We start from the raw sequence: 18,736 nt of genomic DNA on the forward strand, positions 1-18,736 counted from the left end.
AAGTGTTAAGTGTCTGAGACCAGATTTTAACTCAGGTCCTCTTGTCTTGAGGGCTGGTTGCCACCTAGCTGCCCCTATTATAGCTTTTTATAGTTATTGTAATATTGTATAGCTATTATATATATTATTTATAGCTATATTATTATGCCATTTTATAGCTGAGGAAACTGAGGCAAACAGGTTAAGTGCTGTATCCAGAGTCACAAGGTAGTCAACTGGAAGTGTCCAAGGCTATATTTGAACCTGGGACTTCCTGACCCTAAGCCTTGTGGTCACCCAGTTATGAATATGTGATCTTATGACATTCATTTGTGCCCACCAAGGTGGGCACATGTACAGAAAGAGACACATACATAGACACAAATAAAAAAATCTTTTCATGAATAAATTGTTTAATTGCTATTTACAAGTCTTTAATCACTTTGGCAAGACACCAGTCTTGCTGTGCCGTGACCGGCTGTTCTAGATGGCGGCGGCGGCGGATCAGGAATGAAGTCACATGGGGATGGCTTCTCCCAGGGCATCTCACAGCAATTAAAGCCACCTCTTTCCCAGCCCCCTGCCAAAGCACCCACACGGCCATGTGTGTGGATCCACACTCACCCTGGTAGCATTCAGTGTCAGGGTAAAAGGGCGGCTGCAGACACCAGTGGGGTGCCTCATCCCCATCCGCTGCCGGGTACGTGAGAGATGAGGAAGAAAATGACTGGAAAGAACCATTTTTGGCTGTCAGCTCATCACTAGGGCCCCACGACCCAGAAAGAGGCCGAGGCCCCTTGGAAGGCAATAATATCTGGCGGCTGCAGGATATTCTGCTTCCGGCTATGCCCAAAGTAGCGAATCCTGTAGAGCCCTGGCGGGGTGGTGCCCGCAATGTGCCATTCGATGCTTACATTGCTCTGACCGGAGGATCCTTTATGCCAGTAAAACCTGAGGGCAAAATCAAAGAGATTTTGTTTGAATTTTAATGAAAAGAGGTATTTTTAGACAGTCATAAAGAAGGATGTTCAGGAAGAAATCTCCTCCCTGGGAAGGGCCAATAAGGAAGATCTTTATACATCAGAGTTCTAGTGAGTTGGCCAGGACAGCTATAGCTTAAATAATTCACTTAGAGTCATAAGCAGAGAAACAGCCTATTATGTGTCAAGTACTTTGCAATGTATTTCACAAATATCATCTCATCTGATCTTCATAATATTCCTGAGGGCTATTATTATTATTATTATATATCTCATATATTATAGGTGCTGTTATCATGGTCATTTTATTGTTGAGGAAACTGAGGCAAGCGGAGGTTAAATGCCTTGCCCAGAATCCTAAAGTTAGTACATGCCTGAATGGAATTTGACCTCAGGTCTTCCACTCTATCCACTGGACCCCCTCCAGCCAGTGGGTGCCCAGTGCCAATCAGCCTCCGTAAATGCCGTCACGTAGCTTCTGACACAGTCAGCGCATCTCAAACTTATTTTGTTTGTATTCAGGTTTCTCCCGAAGCTTTCAGAGAACAGGACTCTGTCTTGTCCTTTCTGCTATCAACTCAAGGTCTAGAGCATAGTAGGTACACAATCAGTATCTGGTGTTGGGCAAAGGAAAAGGCTACTCAAGGACGAATCAGATATCTCTATATTTGTTCTTCTCATTTTCCCACTTCACAAAGGAATCTTCCACATCCATGAGTTCCAGGGGTCGGGAGAGCCAGAGCCTCTTAGGCAAGAGACTAATGTTCTTTCTGCAGGAGAGTGATGGAGTCCCACCTGGTTCTTAGCGAGATGATGTGGGCAGCTGTGTGGAGGTTGGATTGCAAGAGGGCAGAGACAAAAGGAACCACAACCACAAACACACACTGAGTTTTGTAGAAAATGACAAATGGGAACATCTCAAGACTCCAAGGCAGCTAGATGGGGCAGAAGTTCAAATTCAGCCTCAGAGTCGGCTTCCTCATCGGTAGAACGGAGATGATTTGTGAGGTCTTTTGCCAACCTTAATGTGCTACATAAATGCTAGTAATAATATAATTATCATTCTTTCTATCAACCTAGATTATATAATATGAGATCACATAAGATATAAGATCACAGACATTGGAAGGAACCCAATCCTGGGCAAATAACTCACCAATTTGGGGCCTCAGTTTCCTCATTGTGAAATGGGGAGTGTGTATGTGGGAAGGTGTACTCAGTGACTTCGAAGCTTTCTTATACCTCTAAATCTCAGCTCTTATAAACCCATTCATCTTACATATAAGAAAACTGATTCCAGAGAGAAAAAAATGATTGTTCCAAGACCATACAATTATGAGCAGCAAAACCAAGATTTGAATCTAGATCCCTTAAGTCTTGAAGAGTTGTGTGCCAACATAGTATTTTCACTTCTTTTATTGTTGTTTGCTTGAATTTTATTTTCTTTCTCATTTTTTTTCCTTTTTGATCTGATTTTTCTTCTGCAGCAAGATAATTGTATAAATATGTATGTCTATATCAGACTGACATATATAAGTACCATGTTTAACATATATTGGATTACTTGCCATCTAGGGGAGGAAGTGGGGAAAGGGGGGAATTGGAACACAAGATTTTACAAGGGTCAATGGTAAAAATTATCCTTGCATATGTTTTGAAAATAAAAAACGTCAATAAAAAATAAACTTAAAAAAGAGTTGTGTACAATGATGCCATTGGAAAGAATAAGAACATGAAAATTACCTTGAAAGTCAAGAAATTATAACTAAGTTTGGTTCCAAAAAAGAAATGTAAAAATGGATCTCCTTCCCTGGGCATTGTGGGTATGTAACATGGCAGATGAGGAAAAACAATGTTTTATTTGGGGGTTTCCTCTTGTTTATTCTTTATTAAAGAAGACAGTTCCCCCAAAGGGGGAGGAGACGAATCCATTAGAAATATAGAAACAGAAGATATCAATAAAAGTATTTTAACTAGTAAAATGATGCAAAAAAAAGACTTCATTTCTGTGAAATTATAACAGCCAAACTTAACCCCAAAGAAAAGAGAGAATTCTCTTCCTCCTTCCCTTCTTTACAGAGATGGGAGAATATTGGCACAGACCCATGATGCCAATAGTAGACTTGATTCATGTATCGCTTAGTTTTGCTGAATTGTTTCTTTTCTTCTTGTTTCTATTCTTTGTTATAATGAATTGGGGACAAGGAAAAGGATGGAAAATGAAAATGACGTAAAAACTGAAGATGTCAATAAAAATTCTGCAACTGGTGTTCCTTAGCTCTCTGCAATTAGGCAGGCTGGCAGACACAGTCTGTCACCAGTGTCAGACTCAAAGCCTTTCCAGCCAGGTGAAGCTCAGAAGAGCTTTGCCCTGGGCCCTCCCCGGGGCCAGGGGGAGACAAAGCCGAGAAAACGGTAAGATGCTCGGTGAACCCAACATCCAGCACCAACAGCCAATGGGTCTCCCCCACTTCTCTTGCTTATTCAGGTTCTAGGAACCAACTCTTCTCAAGGTTTAAGTGACAGGACAGAGCGACTCACCTGGTGTCCCATGAGGCATCATTCTGCACCGTCCACCACGCCGCCGAAGCGTTCTCATATTTCTCTACTTTCAGGAAGGTGTGATCTGTCTAGAACAGAAATAAATTAACCTGTTGGACACTGAGTGCTGCTGACCCCATCTTGGAAAGAGAGGCTTATGGGTAGGAAATACAGAAGCAGATAAAAGGCAAGAAGGAGGTATGAGTGTGGGGGAAGGTATCTCACCTTGTGGCTGCTGGGAGTACTGAGGGATGCCAGCCCGAACTACACCTGAGGATCTAAATCTGGGTAGATGAGAGATCAGGGACTTTCTTTCCCCTTCTCACTCTCCCTTCTTCCAAAAAAGGATCAACATTTGTTGGGCCATTTATTCCCATTCACCTCCTGCCTTCCCTTTGGGCTTTGGTTTTATTTTTCAGGCCAATGTTTGTTAAGCCAACAAATGGCATAAAGCTTTTGATTAACACAAGCATTAAACAGTGCCGTGTATTCAGTTTAATAATTACCAGTTCGGGGAAAGAAACGATTCCTTTATGCAGCTGATTTGGACGGCTCTTTTAGAACAGCTGGACAACAGAGGAGACTAATGTTGAACTGTTACAAACCTGGCTGCAAACTCAAGGTTGCTGTGATCTTAGAGGTTCTTCAAAGCAAGGCAGACCCCCAAGGAAGGGGGAATGGCTTATCTGGAAGCAAAAAGCCCCTGAGGAGCAGTGAGCTGCCCACTGGACTGAAGGGAAGCCAGCTCCACTAGCTCAGTGGATAATTAGCAAGTCAGCCTGCCCAGCTGCTCACATTTGTTATATTTTTTTTCCTTTCTTGCATACATGTCTCCTCAAATAGAAGGCAAGTCCTTTAAAGGGTATCAGTTATGCATTTGTATCCCCAGAGCCTCATCCAATGCCCAGTACATAGTAAGTGCTTAATAAATGCTCATGCCATTGACTTGAATCAAGTTGAGTAGGTTTCAGAGGAATCCAAGAGCTCTGTTTTTTCCCCCTGAAGCAACTGGGGTTGAGTGATTTGCCCAGGGTCATACAGCCAGGAAGTGTTGTGTCTGAGGTCAGATTTGAACTCAGGTCCTTCTGACTTCAGGGCTGCTGCTCTATCTATTACACCAACTAGCTGCCCCCCAAGAGCTCTGCTTTTTGCTGACTTGGCTGAGAAGCAAGGGCATAGGTCAATCAAGTGGTCCAGTGGGTAGAGCACTGGAAAGACAGACAAAAAGAGCTGAGTTTGAATCCTTCCTCAAACACCTCCCAGGCCTGAAATCTTGGGAAGGCCCTCTCTGTATTTGTTTTCTTAAATGCAAAATGGAGCTAATAATAGCTTCTGACTCCCCAGGGTTGTTGTGGGGACCAAATGATTTAGTATAGCAACTACTCTGTAAATCCCAGTTATTACTACTATTGTCACTATTATTTATTATGTTTATTTTGGTTGCTCTTATTATTTTATGTATTATTGTTGCTGTGGTTGTTGTTTTATTATTATTAGGGAGGGAAAGACTTATTTGGGAGCCCTGGCTTAGGACGTGGGGTTCAGGAACTCATGAAAGCTCTTTCCCTTCCTGCCTGCTTTTTCCGAGGCTTAATGAGCTCCAGCCATGCAAATCATTTACCTGGAGGTATCCAAGGCTCTGAAGGAAAGAGCCTGTTTTCTTTGTTAGCCTTTCAACTTTAGGCGCTGCCGTTTCTCCATGGCAATGACGGAGAACATATTTCCCCGGTTGCCTGGTTCCCATGGATATCGAATAGGCTGATTAATCATATCCTTTCCAAAGAACCTTTTGATATCCTCCGGAAAATCGTTATATAAAAATGCAAATTGTCTCCAGCATTGGTAGGCAGGGCTCTTGCTTGTTTTTGCAAAAACAAATTTCCAAGAGGTCCAAAATCCCCCCTTCGGGGCCAGATTTAACCCCACAGTTGGTTTACAAGAATAACGTTTTTGTAACTGGTCAGGAGACAGGAGTCGGGGGGCTCGACATGGGGAGGAAGGTGTGGATGTCGAACAAGAGCATCCATCAGCAAGAAGGCAGAATGACGAGCAAGTGTGGAGCTAGACTGTCTAGCCTGGCCATCCAGCCAAGAGAGGGCCCTCTGGGGCAGTGAGATCTAGGGGTCACAGGTTAAACCAAGGTCACCCAGAGACCAGGACAGCCTAGGGGCCACAAATTGCATCACCTTCCAATAAACTTTAGAGGCATCCAGACTGGTGATGTCACGGCTGGTGTGGAAATGCCCATTGCCGATGGTCATTAACAAGCCGTGGGTCACCGAGGCTCAGGATTACTGAGAGCCCTAAGAGACTCAGGCCACTAGCTCAGAAACATGCAATTTATAAGTGTCAGAGTCAGGGACCAAAGCTGGGTCTTCCTTCCTCCAGGACTAGCTCTTAGCCCCTCCACCAGCCTTGGGAAACAGACACCAATTCTAGACATTTATTCAGAGGGCCAGCGGGACAGCATGGTGGACCCAGGCTGACCCGTCCTGGCTGTGGCTCTGGGGCAAGTCACTCACCTCTCATGTCCCAAAGAGCACTCTGAGACTGAGGGACTTGGGAGGTGCCGATTTCCAAAGGTAAAGAGAGTTTTCATAATGGAAACAACACCAGAGGGCTAGACATATGTGTGTGTGGATGTGGAAGTATACAAACATGGATGGATATGAGTCTGTGCGTGTATGTGTGTGTGCATGTGTGTGTGTATGCATGTATGAAGAAAGAAGAAGGAGAAAGAAAGGAAGAGGAGGAGGAGGAGGTGGAGGAGGAGGAGGAGGAGCAGGAGGAGGAGGAGGAGGAGGAGGAGGAGAAGGAGGAGGAGGAGAAGGAGGAGGAGGAAGAGGAGGAGGAGGAAGAAGAAGAAGAAGAAGAAGAAGAAAAAGAAGAAGAAGAAGAAGAAGAAGAAGAAACAACAAAGAAACAAAGAAAGAAGAAACAACAAAGAAACAAAGAAAGAAGAAAAATATAGAGGAAAAGAAGACAGGATAGAACAGGACAAGAGAAGGAACACATCATCCCAGGGTGAGATTTTCTGTGTAGACAAAGCAAACAATTGCCTCCCTGTTGGGATTTCAGAGGCAACAAACCTCCTCATCATATTCCCTCACCCAAATCTCTGCCCTCCAGGGGCCATGGTGGCTGCCCTCCCCAGCATGTGTGTGAGCCTCTGCACGAGCTGCCTCCTTCTCTATGGGACAGTTTCTCCCTGGAACCCAGGAGGAGGAGCAGAGCCCCCAGAGGACACTGGGAATCCTGAAGGTCAGGAGCACGAGGCTATATTTCAGACCAACAGCGACTGTCTGGGGGGCCTGTGAGTGGTTGGGACTGGGCGTCTGGGCACCCCTGGGTTTGGGGAAGGGGCCGGGCAGCCAGACACTGAGCCAAAGGCTGAGCTGAGTCCAGCTTCCCTCCAGAGCAACTCTGTGTATATTGCAATGATTCTCACCAGGTTTTCTACTGAATTCTTCGGGTTGGCACCAACAAAAACGACCTCAGCGACCTCACCCTGAAGAAAATAGAAGTTATCTGATGAGATGTGATGAGGACATTAAAAAAAAAAAAAAAGCTCAACTCTATCTAGCATTTGAAAAGTGCTCTACCTGTGTAGAGAGCCTCGTACAACACCTCTAGGATGTAGGTGCATAATTAATCCCTACCCCTAATAATTATCCCCTTCTTACAGATGGGGAAACTGAGGCAGACAGAGGTTAAAGGGACTAGCCCAGGGTCACACAGCTGAAGATGGATTTGAAGCCATTCCAAGTCCAATGCACGATCTATATTGCATCCATATTTTATGAAGCTGCTACTACACAGAGCTCTCATTAGCTCAGTCATTTTGTAGGAGAGAGGGTGCAATGGCAGGAATGGAGGCTGGCCTCAGAGCCAGCAAGTCCTGCCTGTCCAAGGCCGGCCTGTGGCGGGGACTGACTGAACAAGGACGAGCCATGTCACTAATCCCTGGGGCCTGAGCTTCCGGATTGAGACTCACAGTTGCAGAGAAAGAGTCAAGCTGCTTGGGGGCATCAGAGCTTCCTCAGTTCAAAGAAATCCCTGTCCCTCCCCCTTGCCTATATTCTGCATGTTCTCATGCCTATAGCACCTGAAACACTGAGACTGTTTCCTTTTAATGTCTGACACAGTCCCTGGCACACAGCAAACACTTAATACTTGCTTCTCAGTTGATTTTTCCAAGACAAAGAGCCCAGAATTGGAAGTTGGAGAACCTACATTTAAGTATTAACCTCCCTGCCCGTGGGGCATTCCCCGTCACCTATCTCCCCTCAGTTCCTTGGGTCCCATCCAGTGAGCTAGAAAGTAATTACGCTTTCCCAGGTTCCCACTGGCTAAACAGACACCATGGGGAGCAGAGGAGAGAACCAAAAATAATGAGCAAAAGCTGCTGAGTCAAAGTCCCACCATATGTAGGGTAAAACGCTCCTGCCCATCAGCACCTTTGGCCCCATCCCACAGGTAAATGGGCCGTTTGGGCAGGAGAGTTGGACGGTCACTCACTGGGCACCGTGTAGAGGGATGGCCTTGCTCGGGCCCCTGGGATCGTTACTCTCTGAAATTCTGTCCTTTGAAGATGCTTCACTGGCCTCCACCATTCATGGCAATTATTTTAAAATCATCGAGTTTCCAGGGAGGGTTTTGCAAAGGCTTAGGGCCCACCAGCTTCTCCAGGAGCCTGAGCCCAGCCTTACACAGATAGAAGGAGAGTGGGAGGATGTTTGACTGAGGACAGATCATTAAAATTGGCCCCGGAGCACCAAGCATCCCCCCGGGTTCCAAGGATTGGCGGCAGTGACTTGCACAGGACTCTTGGCATTGATCCTGAATCCACTCCGGGTATCTAGCCCAGGCCAGGGGCTCCCTTCTAATCTTCTCCTTCTGCACTTTATTTTTCTGCTGATGTGGACAAGGCTTGTTTGGTCACAGCAGGATGGCCAATGAGCTTACTCCCGTCCAAGGGCAGGGGCGCATTTCAGTCCAGCTCCAAGGCCTAGAACAGGGAACTGTCAGGGAATCCTCAGGAAAAGGGGTGAAGGACCAGCCAACCCCATGAGCCAGGCACAGATCAAAGCCAATGCAAAAGCAGAGATGGCAGTGGAGACATCCCAACGTTTCCAAATGTGGCAATGGCAGATCTTAAGACAGGAGACCTAGGTTTGATGCCAACTCAGGAAGCCACCAGCTGGGGCCCTGAAACACAGGAAGTGTTCACCAAATGCAAGCTGATTAGGCTGATGCCTTCCCGCATAACCTTAAGGCACGTGTCTGCCAGTGTCTGGCCTCCCATCTGTGAGGTGGAAGACTTGGGGTCGGTGCCTTCCCAAGCACTTTCCAGCACAGCCAATCAGCCCATGATTGGGCCATTCATCCAGTCAAAGAGGCAACTGTGGCCTTTGTACCTGGGGACTGGGGAGATAGACAGTACCAAAGGCTTCTTAATCCTGACTGAAGCTTCTTGTTACTGCCAAACACCCTTGCCCTAAGTGTTCAGCACACACAAGTGATTCCTCCACCATCATTGAGAGAACTTTCAAAAGCGCCAGACGTGGTTTTATATTAGCAAAAAGGAATGGGCCCAGAAGGTCTGGGAGTGTGACGCAATCTCAGAGCTGGCCAAAGAGCCTCATGGGAAACTCCCTTGAACATCTGGGGAAAATGCTCTAGGCAAAGGGGAGCTCATCCACCCCCAGCTGCTACAGGTCCTTCACTCCTCACTTTGGAGTTCCATTTTGGGTTCATCCTCCCCGAGTCTCACTTTGTATCTTGGCAACTTCTACAATGGAGTAAGCAGGATTTCATTGATCCAAGTCTTCTTCATTTCCTTTCTCTCCCTCACCTCTGGGATCCAGTCAGTGGCCAAATCTTGTCATTTCTACCAGGGCTCCCCAGTAGATACTCACAGCTGCAAGGAAAGGCAAGTTCTTCCTTGCTTCTCGCCAGGGTTAGTCAGGAGCCTCAGACAAATTTCTCCCCTTCCACCCTGTCCTGCGGCGGCCATCGTAGGTCAGTCACCTCCCTACTCCATAAATTCCAGCGGCTCCCTCTTGCCTCCAGGACAAATAGAAGCCCTCTGATTGGTGTCGAGAGCTCTCCAAACCTCCTACTCTCTATCCTCCTCTTCCCACTCTGCTTTCCAGCCAAATCCTCAAGGCTCTGCACACAGGACGATGCTGTATTTCCCATCTCCAAGCCTTTTTATTGCTTGACCTCTGTGCCTGGAGTGCCACCAAGTAACCGGCCAAGGCAGAAGTAATTTCCAAGGTGGGACTTGAACTCAGACCATCTCTTCTTTAGGAACTCTTAAAGATAACCAAACCACAGAGGAACCAGGAGGAAGGGATTTCATCAATATCCTCTCCCCACTTTGCCATAATTACCCCCTCCCCATTTTATTGATTGAAAAACAGCTACAGAGAGATGGAATTATGTATCCAGGGTGATGTTAGTGCTACAGACCTTATCACTGTCATTTTACTTGTGGGGAAACTGAGTCACACAGCAAGTGTTTATTAAACACCTGTTACACACCAAGCACTGTGTTGCTAAGTACTAGGGAAATAAAGAAAGACAAAAATAGTCCCTGCCCTCAAAAGCTAACAGCCTAAAAAAAGGAGACAACATGTAAACAATAAATGAAAAATAATAGATATAGGTATAGGTGTATATATGTGAACATTAGTGTGTCTATACCTTGTTTTATATAGACAGTCTATATTTTGTTTTTATATATTATATATAGTATGCATAGCTATATTAAGGTATAGAAAATTGAGAGACAGATTGTATCTTGTTATTGATAAGATATATACATATATGTGGCATATAAATATACCTTATTTACAAGGTATACATCATATACCCAATATGTATACATACACACAGAGACACACTCCCACACCCACACTAAGTTGATGATGATCTAGGTGGGAAAAGCCGCACCAAAAAGGCAACCTATAGAAAGTGGAATTGGAGCTGAGCCATCAAGGAAGCTTCTGGCCAGAGGGGAGATGGTGAGGGGGCCGAGGAGAGATGAAGAGATTGAAGAGCCATACTCTTGGTCCAGAATGTTGGAGGCCAGATTAAAAATCAGCTCCCTCCTAGCTCCATAAGAAGTGTTCTCCCACCCCCACCTCTCAAAACCAAAGGATTTTAAAGAAATGGTTGGAAGAATTCAAAAATATCATCTCCAATAGGCACATTTCTCTTGATTGCTTCTCGAGAGAAGGCTTGATTGCCAAAGTGGTCACTGCCAAGAACAGCCACGGACACCGTCCAATTGGAGACGGGGGAAATGAAATACTCGACCCGCACAAAAGCTCAGAAATTGAAGTCAAGAGGCCAAAGTGTCTTGAAGGGTCTTACCTGCTGGTACTGTGGCCTGGCTGGCTGCAGCACGTCCCCAAACTTCATGTTCCCAGGGGGTTTATCAGATTGATTCGGCGTCAAGGGCAGCATCAGCTGGCTAAAGAAGGGTGGCTCTGGTCCTTGGCTTAAATTTGCCACCGTGTCCTACAGTAGAATAGAGAAAATCTTAATTTGAAAATCCAATACATGAATACGCACAGAGAGGCCCCCAATTTGTAGTAAGTTGCCCCCATTTGTTGATTATGTGACATTTGAGCTGAAGGTCTACGCTTTTAAACCTCTGTCTTCTTCAAATGACCATTTCATTGTTCAAAGCAATGTTGTAACACCAGAAAGATGGTGGCCTAATGATGCTCTAAATGACTAAAAATATGCTCAAGTTCACCCACTGGCACATAGATACTTGGAGCAATTAGATGTACCATAGATTGCTGAGCTGTCAGGAAGACCTGAATTCAAATCCAGCCTCAGACACTTACCAGCTGTGTGAACTTGGCCAAGTCACTTCACCTTGTTTGCCTCAGTTTCCTAATCTGCAAAATGACCCAGAGAAGGAAATGGCAAACTACTACAGTATCTTAAAAGAAAACTCCTCATGGGGGCCATGAAGATTCAAAAAACAACTAACTGACTCAACAAAAGAACAAATGATATTTGGGAATTTTTAGGTCAGATTTACAGGCAGAATCTCCAAGTTAGAAAGGACCTTAGAGGGATCTAGTCTATCCAAACCCAAACAGTTCCCTCAACCAGATGACCAATAATAGCCTCATCATAAGTAGCAGTCCAGACTGAATTTATTTTTGCTGTCCATAGTTAGCAATAATAACAATAATAATAGCATTTAAAAATATGGAAAGTGCTTTATGTATATTGATTCCCAATAAGCCTCTGAAGCAGGTGTTATTTGCATGATTATGTCCATTTCATAAATGAAGAAACAGGCTGGGAGAAGCAACCTACCCCGAGTCACACAACTAATAAGTGTCGGAGATGGGATTTGGCCTGAGATTTCCTGCCCCAAGTTCATGCTCCCCCACCAGATACAGTAAACCCGCAATTATCTGATATTACTGAAGAAACAAGCGTTTCACATAAGTGAAGCTCAATAACTTGTTTTTAAAAAAGCCATTCTGTGTCAAACATAAAATGTCCCACACTTCTGAGCACAGGAGAGAGTGTTCTGTACTTAATGGGGCAGTCATTAAAAAGGGTGCTCACTGTACTTAGGTATGAGGCTGTTGAGGAAAAGGGCTGTTTGTTCCTGTATTTTAATGGATCTGTATTGTTCTTAAGTTTGTGTCCACCTCTGGACTGTTCCTTGTTGGAGACAGGTACTTCTGTGAGTGGGCCTGTCACTCGTAGAGCCCCCAGCTCCTTCTCCTTCCAGCTCTGAGATTCTGCTCTAATAATTCTAATAACCAATTCCTTAAAATCATCCAAGTTCCCATGTTCACCAAGTAAATTTCCATAATGGATCTGCTTTTCCATGAGGATTTTCTTGTTAGGGAAGGAATAAACTGATTAACTAATACAGGTTTCCTGAATGGTTATATTAATATAAATTAATTAATAACAAATTAATTAATCCTAGGTTTATATTATATATATATATATATTATCCTAACTTTATAACTCTTGTGTGTCTAATTAGCATGGCTCAGTTTCCCAGGACTCAATCAATTGTGCATTCATAATTAATAAAATCAATTATTAATAATTAATTATTAGTTAATAAAAACCAAATTTTTCCAACCATAGGGCCAAAGACCAAGCCCCAAACCCGAGGGGATGTTGTCCAGGTATTGTCACCCAGAGAATCTCCACTTCAGCAACCATTCCATTTTCTCCTTCATCCTAAATTTAACATTATGGAAAGCTAAGGCATTTATTATCAGGATGAATCTTCCTAAGTTCTTGTCAAGTGAGCCTCAGACAAATTTACTCAGATCAAATAACACTTTTTCTTTAACTTTCAATATTATGTGGATATTATTGGCTCGAATTTTAATAATATTTAAGAATGTATCATGTCTTAAGCATAGTGAAATTACTTATATAATTAGAAATAAATTTCTGGAATATAGTCATAATAAAACAAATTTTATAGGCTGTGTTTTCAAATGAAAATTAAAAGGTCATGCAGAAACTATGTTTCCTATGGATAAATCTAAGGGTGTTGTTCCCGCCATTAACAACACCACCAGACTAGAAGGTCCTTGAGAATAGAGACTGAATTTTTGCTTCTTTTTGCATTTCCAGTGCTTAGCACATTGACTGGCACATGGTATTTAATAATTGTTGATTGATTGATTAATTGAAATATGCCCAATGTGTCACCTGGACCTTTAAATTCAATCCTTGGTATACCTCTAATCCAAGATTAAAATAATATTTGAAAACCTTAACCTGATTTTGTATATACTCTATATACATTTGTATATATATATATATATATATATGTATATATTTTATATATTTATATAAACTTATATAGGTGCATCTTCTCCCTTATAGAATGTAAGCTTCCTGAAAGAAGGAAATAGTTAATTTTTGTCTTAGTATCCCCAACACTCAGAACATAGCAGATGCTTAAAAAAAGCATGCTGATTGTTCGGTGAATGGATTGGCTAATCGAGAGATTTATCTTTGGGGATCTTCCTTTGTTGTTTCACCAATTTCTGCAGGTGCCTCTTAATGGCTTTAGCCTCCTAAGTTCTGCCAGCTAGTTCAGGGCTATTTCCCCAAATATTCACAATTAGTAGTAGTTATCCAGGTTGTGGTGGTAAGAGCACTCAAAATAGAATTGGGGGAGATCCGTGTTTGAATCCTGCCTCCAATATTTACTGGACTTTGGGTGGAGTTAATATTAGATGCAGATTTGAAACAGAGGATGGTTGTTGTTAGTTTCAATAGCGTAAGGGGTCTAATAGAAAAAGAGAAATCAGATAAGGAATTAGTTACTGGTCCAATAAGAGAGCTATTGGTTCACAGTTGATTCATTTAAATTCTCTAAGACTCAATTTCTTCATCTGCAAAATGGAGGAGCCAAGATCTCATAGGCTCCCTGAAGCTCAAGGAAGATAGTATATAAAGCATTTTGCAAAATTGCAAGTATCACAATTCATGTTGGTTACTAGTAATATTATCATTACTATTGGCAGGGTCATGACCATAATTAGTCATTTGTATTAGAGGAGATTTTTCATCATTTGGGTTTCCTTAAGTTGATATACTTGTTCATATGCATATATATAAATATATTGTTATATCATCATATAAATAACATAAATAATAGAAATATAATATTATATATAAATGGAAAGAAAGAAGGAAGGAAGGAAAGCAGGAAAGAAAAAGAAAGAAAGAAAGAAAGAAAGAAAGAAAGAAAGAAAGAAAGAAAGAAAGAAAGAAAGAAAGAAAGAAAAAAAGAAAGAAAGGAAGGAAGGAAGGAAGGAAGGAAGAAAAAGAAAGAAAGAAAGAAAGGAAGGAAGAAAGAAAGAAGGAAAGAAAGAAAGAAAGAAAGAAAGAAAGAAAGAAAGAAAGAAAGAAAGAAAGAAAGAGAAAGAAAGAAAGAAAGAAAGAAAGGAAAGGTGAATGATATATAAGTATGGATATGGATCTATATGTTAAATTCCAGTGAAGTCTATTTTGACCCAGAATAAACTCTTTTGCTGATTTCTCATAAGTAGATGGAGCTCTTTTGAGATGATTCCCCTGTTAAAAAGAGATCAATACTTTAATCAATTTCAAACTACCGAGATTTACACAAAATGAGAACGTCAATTCACTGGTCCCTCCATTATACGTCTATATCCATTGACTCCCTTTGAATGCATAAGTAACAAGGTATTTGTTTAAGAAAAAGAATTCAGTCTCATTATTTTAGAGTCCCACCTCCCTCAAGGATGTGTGAGTTTTAAGAGAGAGAATGAAATGAAAACAACGAGAACACATCAACGAAAACACATGAAACTACCCCTCTTCCTTTCCCCATATGTGCAAACACTGGCATTACCGTGGCAATGGCCTTGGCAAGACCTCTGAAGAGTTGGATATAGGCGGAGAGAGTATGGGGACCATAAATTGTGGATGCTGCTTCATAGCGCTGAACCTGTGGGAAGAGAACAAGGGCATCTGTAACCTCAAATATCAGGATTCACTTGCCCAATCTTCTATGAAGGATCTCACAGAAATAGACTTAGAGGCAGCTAGTGCTTGGGGCTCACCTGGTACTCTTCATAGGTTGCGATATAATGTGTATAAACATTGCAGAGCCCCGCCGTCACCACGCTCATGTTCTGCTTCCCATTAGTCTCGAATTCCTGGACATTCGAGGAGTACAAAAGCATGAAGAACACAGTGAAAATACATTTCGAGGCAGAACTCTGTCACAAAATGGCATTTATTATTCTAGTCTCACTTAACACCTTGTACTCATCATTAATCAACTCAAATATTCTACGTTAAAAGTTCTTGAAGTATTCCCAACTCTTCTACAACACACAGAAGACTGGGTGAGTTTTATTAAAAATTAGCGTGATAATTATGGAAATATGTATAAAGAATATTTAACATATATTGGATTATTTGCCCTCTAGGGTAGGGGATGGGGGGAAGGGAGGGAGAAAAAAATTTGGAACCCAAGGGTTTACAAGGGTGAATGTGGAAAATTATCTATACATATGTTTTGAAAAGAAAAAGCTTTAATAAAAAGAAGCAAAAAAAAAGTGCATTAATTAAGGGACTTTGGTGGAATATTCACTGGAACGATGAGAATTTTAACTTCTGTGTTTCAATTTATCAAATTTAAAAAATAAACATTTGATTAAAAAACAAAATCTTACATCTGTTTGTTTGGTTTGTTGTCTTAAGAGAACCAAAATCACATGACTGTGTTGCATCAAGATACAGCGTGTCAGACTGTGACTGATCAGACCAATAAAAGCTCAGAAATCTCCACCCCAGGTCAGACACAATAGACCATATGAACATTTGGGGTGGAGATATCTCGAAATCTGTACATCTCTTTGAGTCATTGCAATTTAAGCTTCTTACCATGGAGGGTTCAGGTTTTCTTAAAGTTTCTCTGACATAAAATAGTCATAGTCATAGCTAACATTTCCATATGTAAGGTAATTCACTCAACAAGCATTTATCATGCACCTACCATGTGTATTACCCTGCACTTAATGCTGAGGATGCAAAGAAAGTCAGAACTGCTCTTGAGGAGCTCACAGACTAATGTAAAATTGACAAATTTCTTTTCCCCTAAACAGATCCATTATCTGTCTATTTTTAATCAGGATACAAAAGATTTACACAAAATGAGTCTCCCAAATGGACTGGCCTTTCTGTTATACCACAATGCTTCCTTTTTGAATGTATAAGTTACAGGATATTTATTTTAGGAAAAAAATGTCAGCATCATTATTAGATAAGGTTTCCTACCTCCAACGCTTATTAACTGTGAGACGCTAGAACGTCATTTAATCTCTTAGTGAATACTCCTTAATCAAAGATAGCTTGAAGTCTGTTCCCTCACCAAGAAATTTCCAAATCACCATTATTTGTGTGGATTTTAAAAATCAAAATGCAATCAAAGATATGAAGACTAGCTAAAATGTTCATTTTGTTTTCAATTTTCTAGTTTTTATTTCTCTTTAAGACTTACTACTAACATACTTTTCATATCTCCCATGATATTAAAGAAGAAATCATAAGAGAGGCACTAAGTACAGAAATCTGAAATGTTTTTGTCACTTGCTATAAATGATTAAAATGCCAAGGATTTTAGCTTTTCACTTACCTTTTGAATAGACTCCCGAAGTCGCCTTCCAGACATTGTCCTGAGCCATGGAAAGAGATGTTTGAAATCAAAGGAAGGTATTTTGAGAATTGAAAAGTACAAAAACAAGCCTTGGCATTGACCTGTTTCAATAGCGTTAACATCCAAAAACCTCCCTTTCCCCACCCCTACATTAAAGTTACTGCTGTACACCACTGCCTTTTTCTACTACTGCTAATACCTTTTCCTGGCAAGGCTCCTTTCAATCTCCTCTGTATTTATATTATATTTGCTTATTGTATATGTGTGTGTGTGCTGCCTCCTCCATTAAAATGTAAGTTTCTTGGTAAAATGGACGGTTTTGATTACATAATTTCTTTTTAAATTACACAAACAAAACCAATGCAGCTAAAATTAGAAATTAGAAGTAGGAAATGGGGCAAGGTCTCTTTGCAGCAATTTACACTGATAAAGGCCTCATTTCTAATATAAAGAACTGAATCAAATGTATAAAAAATAAGAAACAATTGAAATCAATCTTCAATTGATAAATGATTAAAGGATGTGAATAGGAAGTTTTAAGAGAAAGAAATCCAAGCTATCCATAGTCATTTGAAAAAGTGCTCTGAATCTTTAAGAACTAGAGAAATGCAAATAAAAACAATTCTAAGGTACAACCTTATACCTGTAAGATTGTCTAAACTGACACAAAAGAAAAATGATTATTGCTGAAAGGACTATGGAAAAAATTGGAGCTATGAAATGATCCAACTATTCTGGGAAGCAATTTAAAAGTATTCCCCAAAAATATTCAACTGTGCATGCCCTTTGACCCAAGTCCCCTGAATCACTACTATATCATGTCTATATACCAAAGGATTTAAAAAGAATGAAAACAACTCATATATATATATATATATATATATATATATATATATATATATATATATATATAATATAATCAAAAAAGATCAAAAGAATTGTGCGTGTGTATACCAAAAAAAAATACTCTAGTAGCTCTTTTGTGGTGGCAATTTGAAAACTGAGAAGGTGCCCATTAATTAAAGGATGCCTGAACAAGTTCTTTGTTGTTTGGTCATTTCAGTCATGTCTGACTCTTCATGACCCCATTTGGGGTTTCCTTGGCAAAAATTTCAGCCCATTTACAGACCAGGAAACTAAGACAAATAGGGTAAAGTGATTTACCCAGGCTCACACACCTAGTAAGTATCTGAGGCCAGAGTTGAACTCAGGAAAATGAGCCTTCCTGGTTCCAGGTCCTGCATTCTATCCCCTGTATCACCTAGCTATTTCAAACAAGTTAATATCATATGAATTTGATGGAATACTACACTGTAAGAAATAATGGGAAGGCTAGATGGTTTCAGAAAAACTGAGAAGACTTTTATGAACTAAAGCAAAGTCAAGTGAATAGAACCAGAGAACAATTTATAAAATATCAACAATATAAATAATAAACTTTTCTGGAAAATTAGTGAGATTTTTTTTTGCCTTCTCAGTGAAAAAGGGAAGAGAGAGGGAGATATTAAATTAAAAATAAAATGTAATTCCTGTGTGTGTGTGTGTGTGTGTGTGTGTGTGTTTTAAAGAATAAATAAAGCTAAAGAGCAGAGATTATTTTGCCTTTTTTTTTTTTTTTTGCAAGCACCCGGCTCAGTGACTAGACCATAAATGTTTAATGTTTGTTGCCTGACAATTGATTGAGAATAGCTTAAGGCAAGGGGAGACAGTACACAGTCTGAGCCAAGGGGGGAGCTCACGGATGTCACTGACAAAGGACTTTCAACATTTTTAATGCCTAATTCATTTATCACATTGTATATAAAGCTGTCTGGTTAAAGCACTATCATCAATCATCAATCAATAAGTATTTATTACTCACCTCCCATGTGCCCAGCACTATTTTAGGCACAGTGAAAGCAATGACAAAAAATGAACCAATTTCCCCTCATAAGGAGCTAAGAGTGAGAACATATAAAAATAAGATAGCATTATCCTACGATAGCACTTAGGATATATAAATATAAAAATAAGATAGCACTGC

General features: G+C 41.2%; 1 protein-coding gene across 1 annotated transcript in view; it reads right to left on the minus strand.

The window, feature by feature from the left end:
• Positions 1-391: 391 nt before the first annotated feature.
• The window catches only part of ASAH2 (N-acylsphingosine amidohydrolase 2), a 56,153-nt gene continuing 37,808 nt past the window's right edge, over positions 392-18,736 (minus strand). Inside the window, exons 14-20 of the mRNA XM_031949385.1 lie at positions 16,693-16,732; positions 15,113-15,208; positions 14,902-14,997; positions 10,881-11,027; positions 6,949-7,008; positions 3,501-3,589; positions 392-930 (exon numbers count right to left, since the gene is read on the minus strand). Coding sequence (XP_031805245.1) covers positions 741-930; positions 3,501-3,589; positions 6,949-7,008; positions 10,881-11,027; positions 14,902-14,997; positions 15,113-15,208; positions 16,693-16,732 — 718 coding nt within the window. The 3' untranslated portion in view covers positions 392-740. The remainder of the gene's footprint in view (positions 931-3,500; positions 3,590-6,948; positions 7,009-10,880; positions 11,028-14,901; positions 14,998-15,112; positions 15,209-16,692; positions 16,733-18,736) is intronic.

The sequence above is a fragment of the Sarcophilus harrisii genome, chromosome 2 (genome assembly GCF_902635505.1).
Source record: "Sarcophilus harrisii chromosome 2, mSarHar1.11, whole genome shotgun sequence".
NCBI classification, from domain to species: Eukaryota; Metazoa; Chordata; class Mammalia; order Dasyuromorphia; family Dasyuridae; genus Sarcophilus; species Sarcophilus harrisii.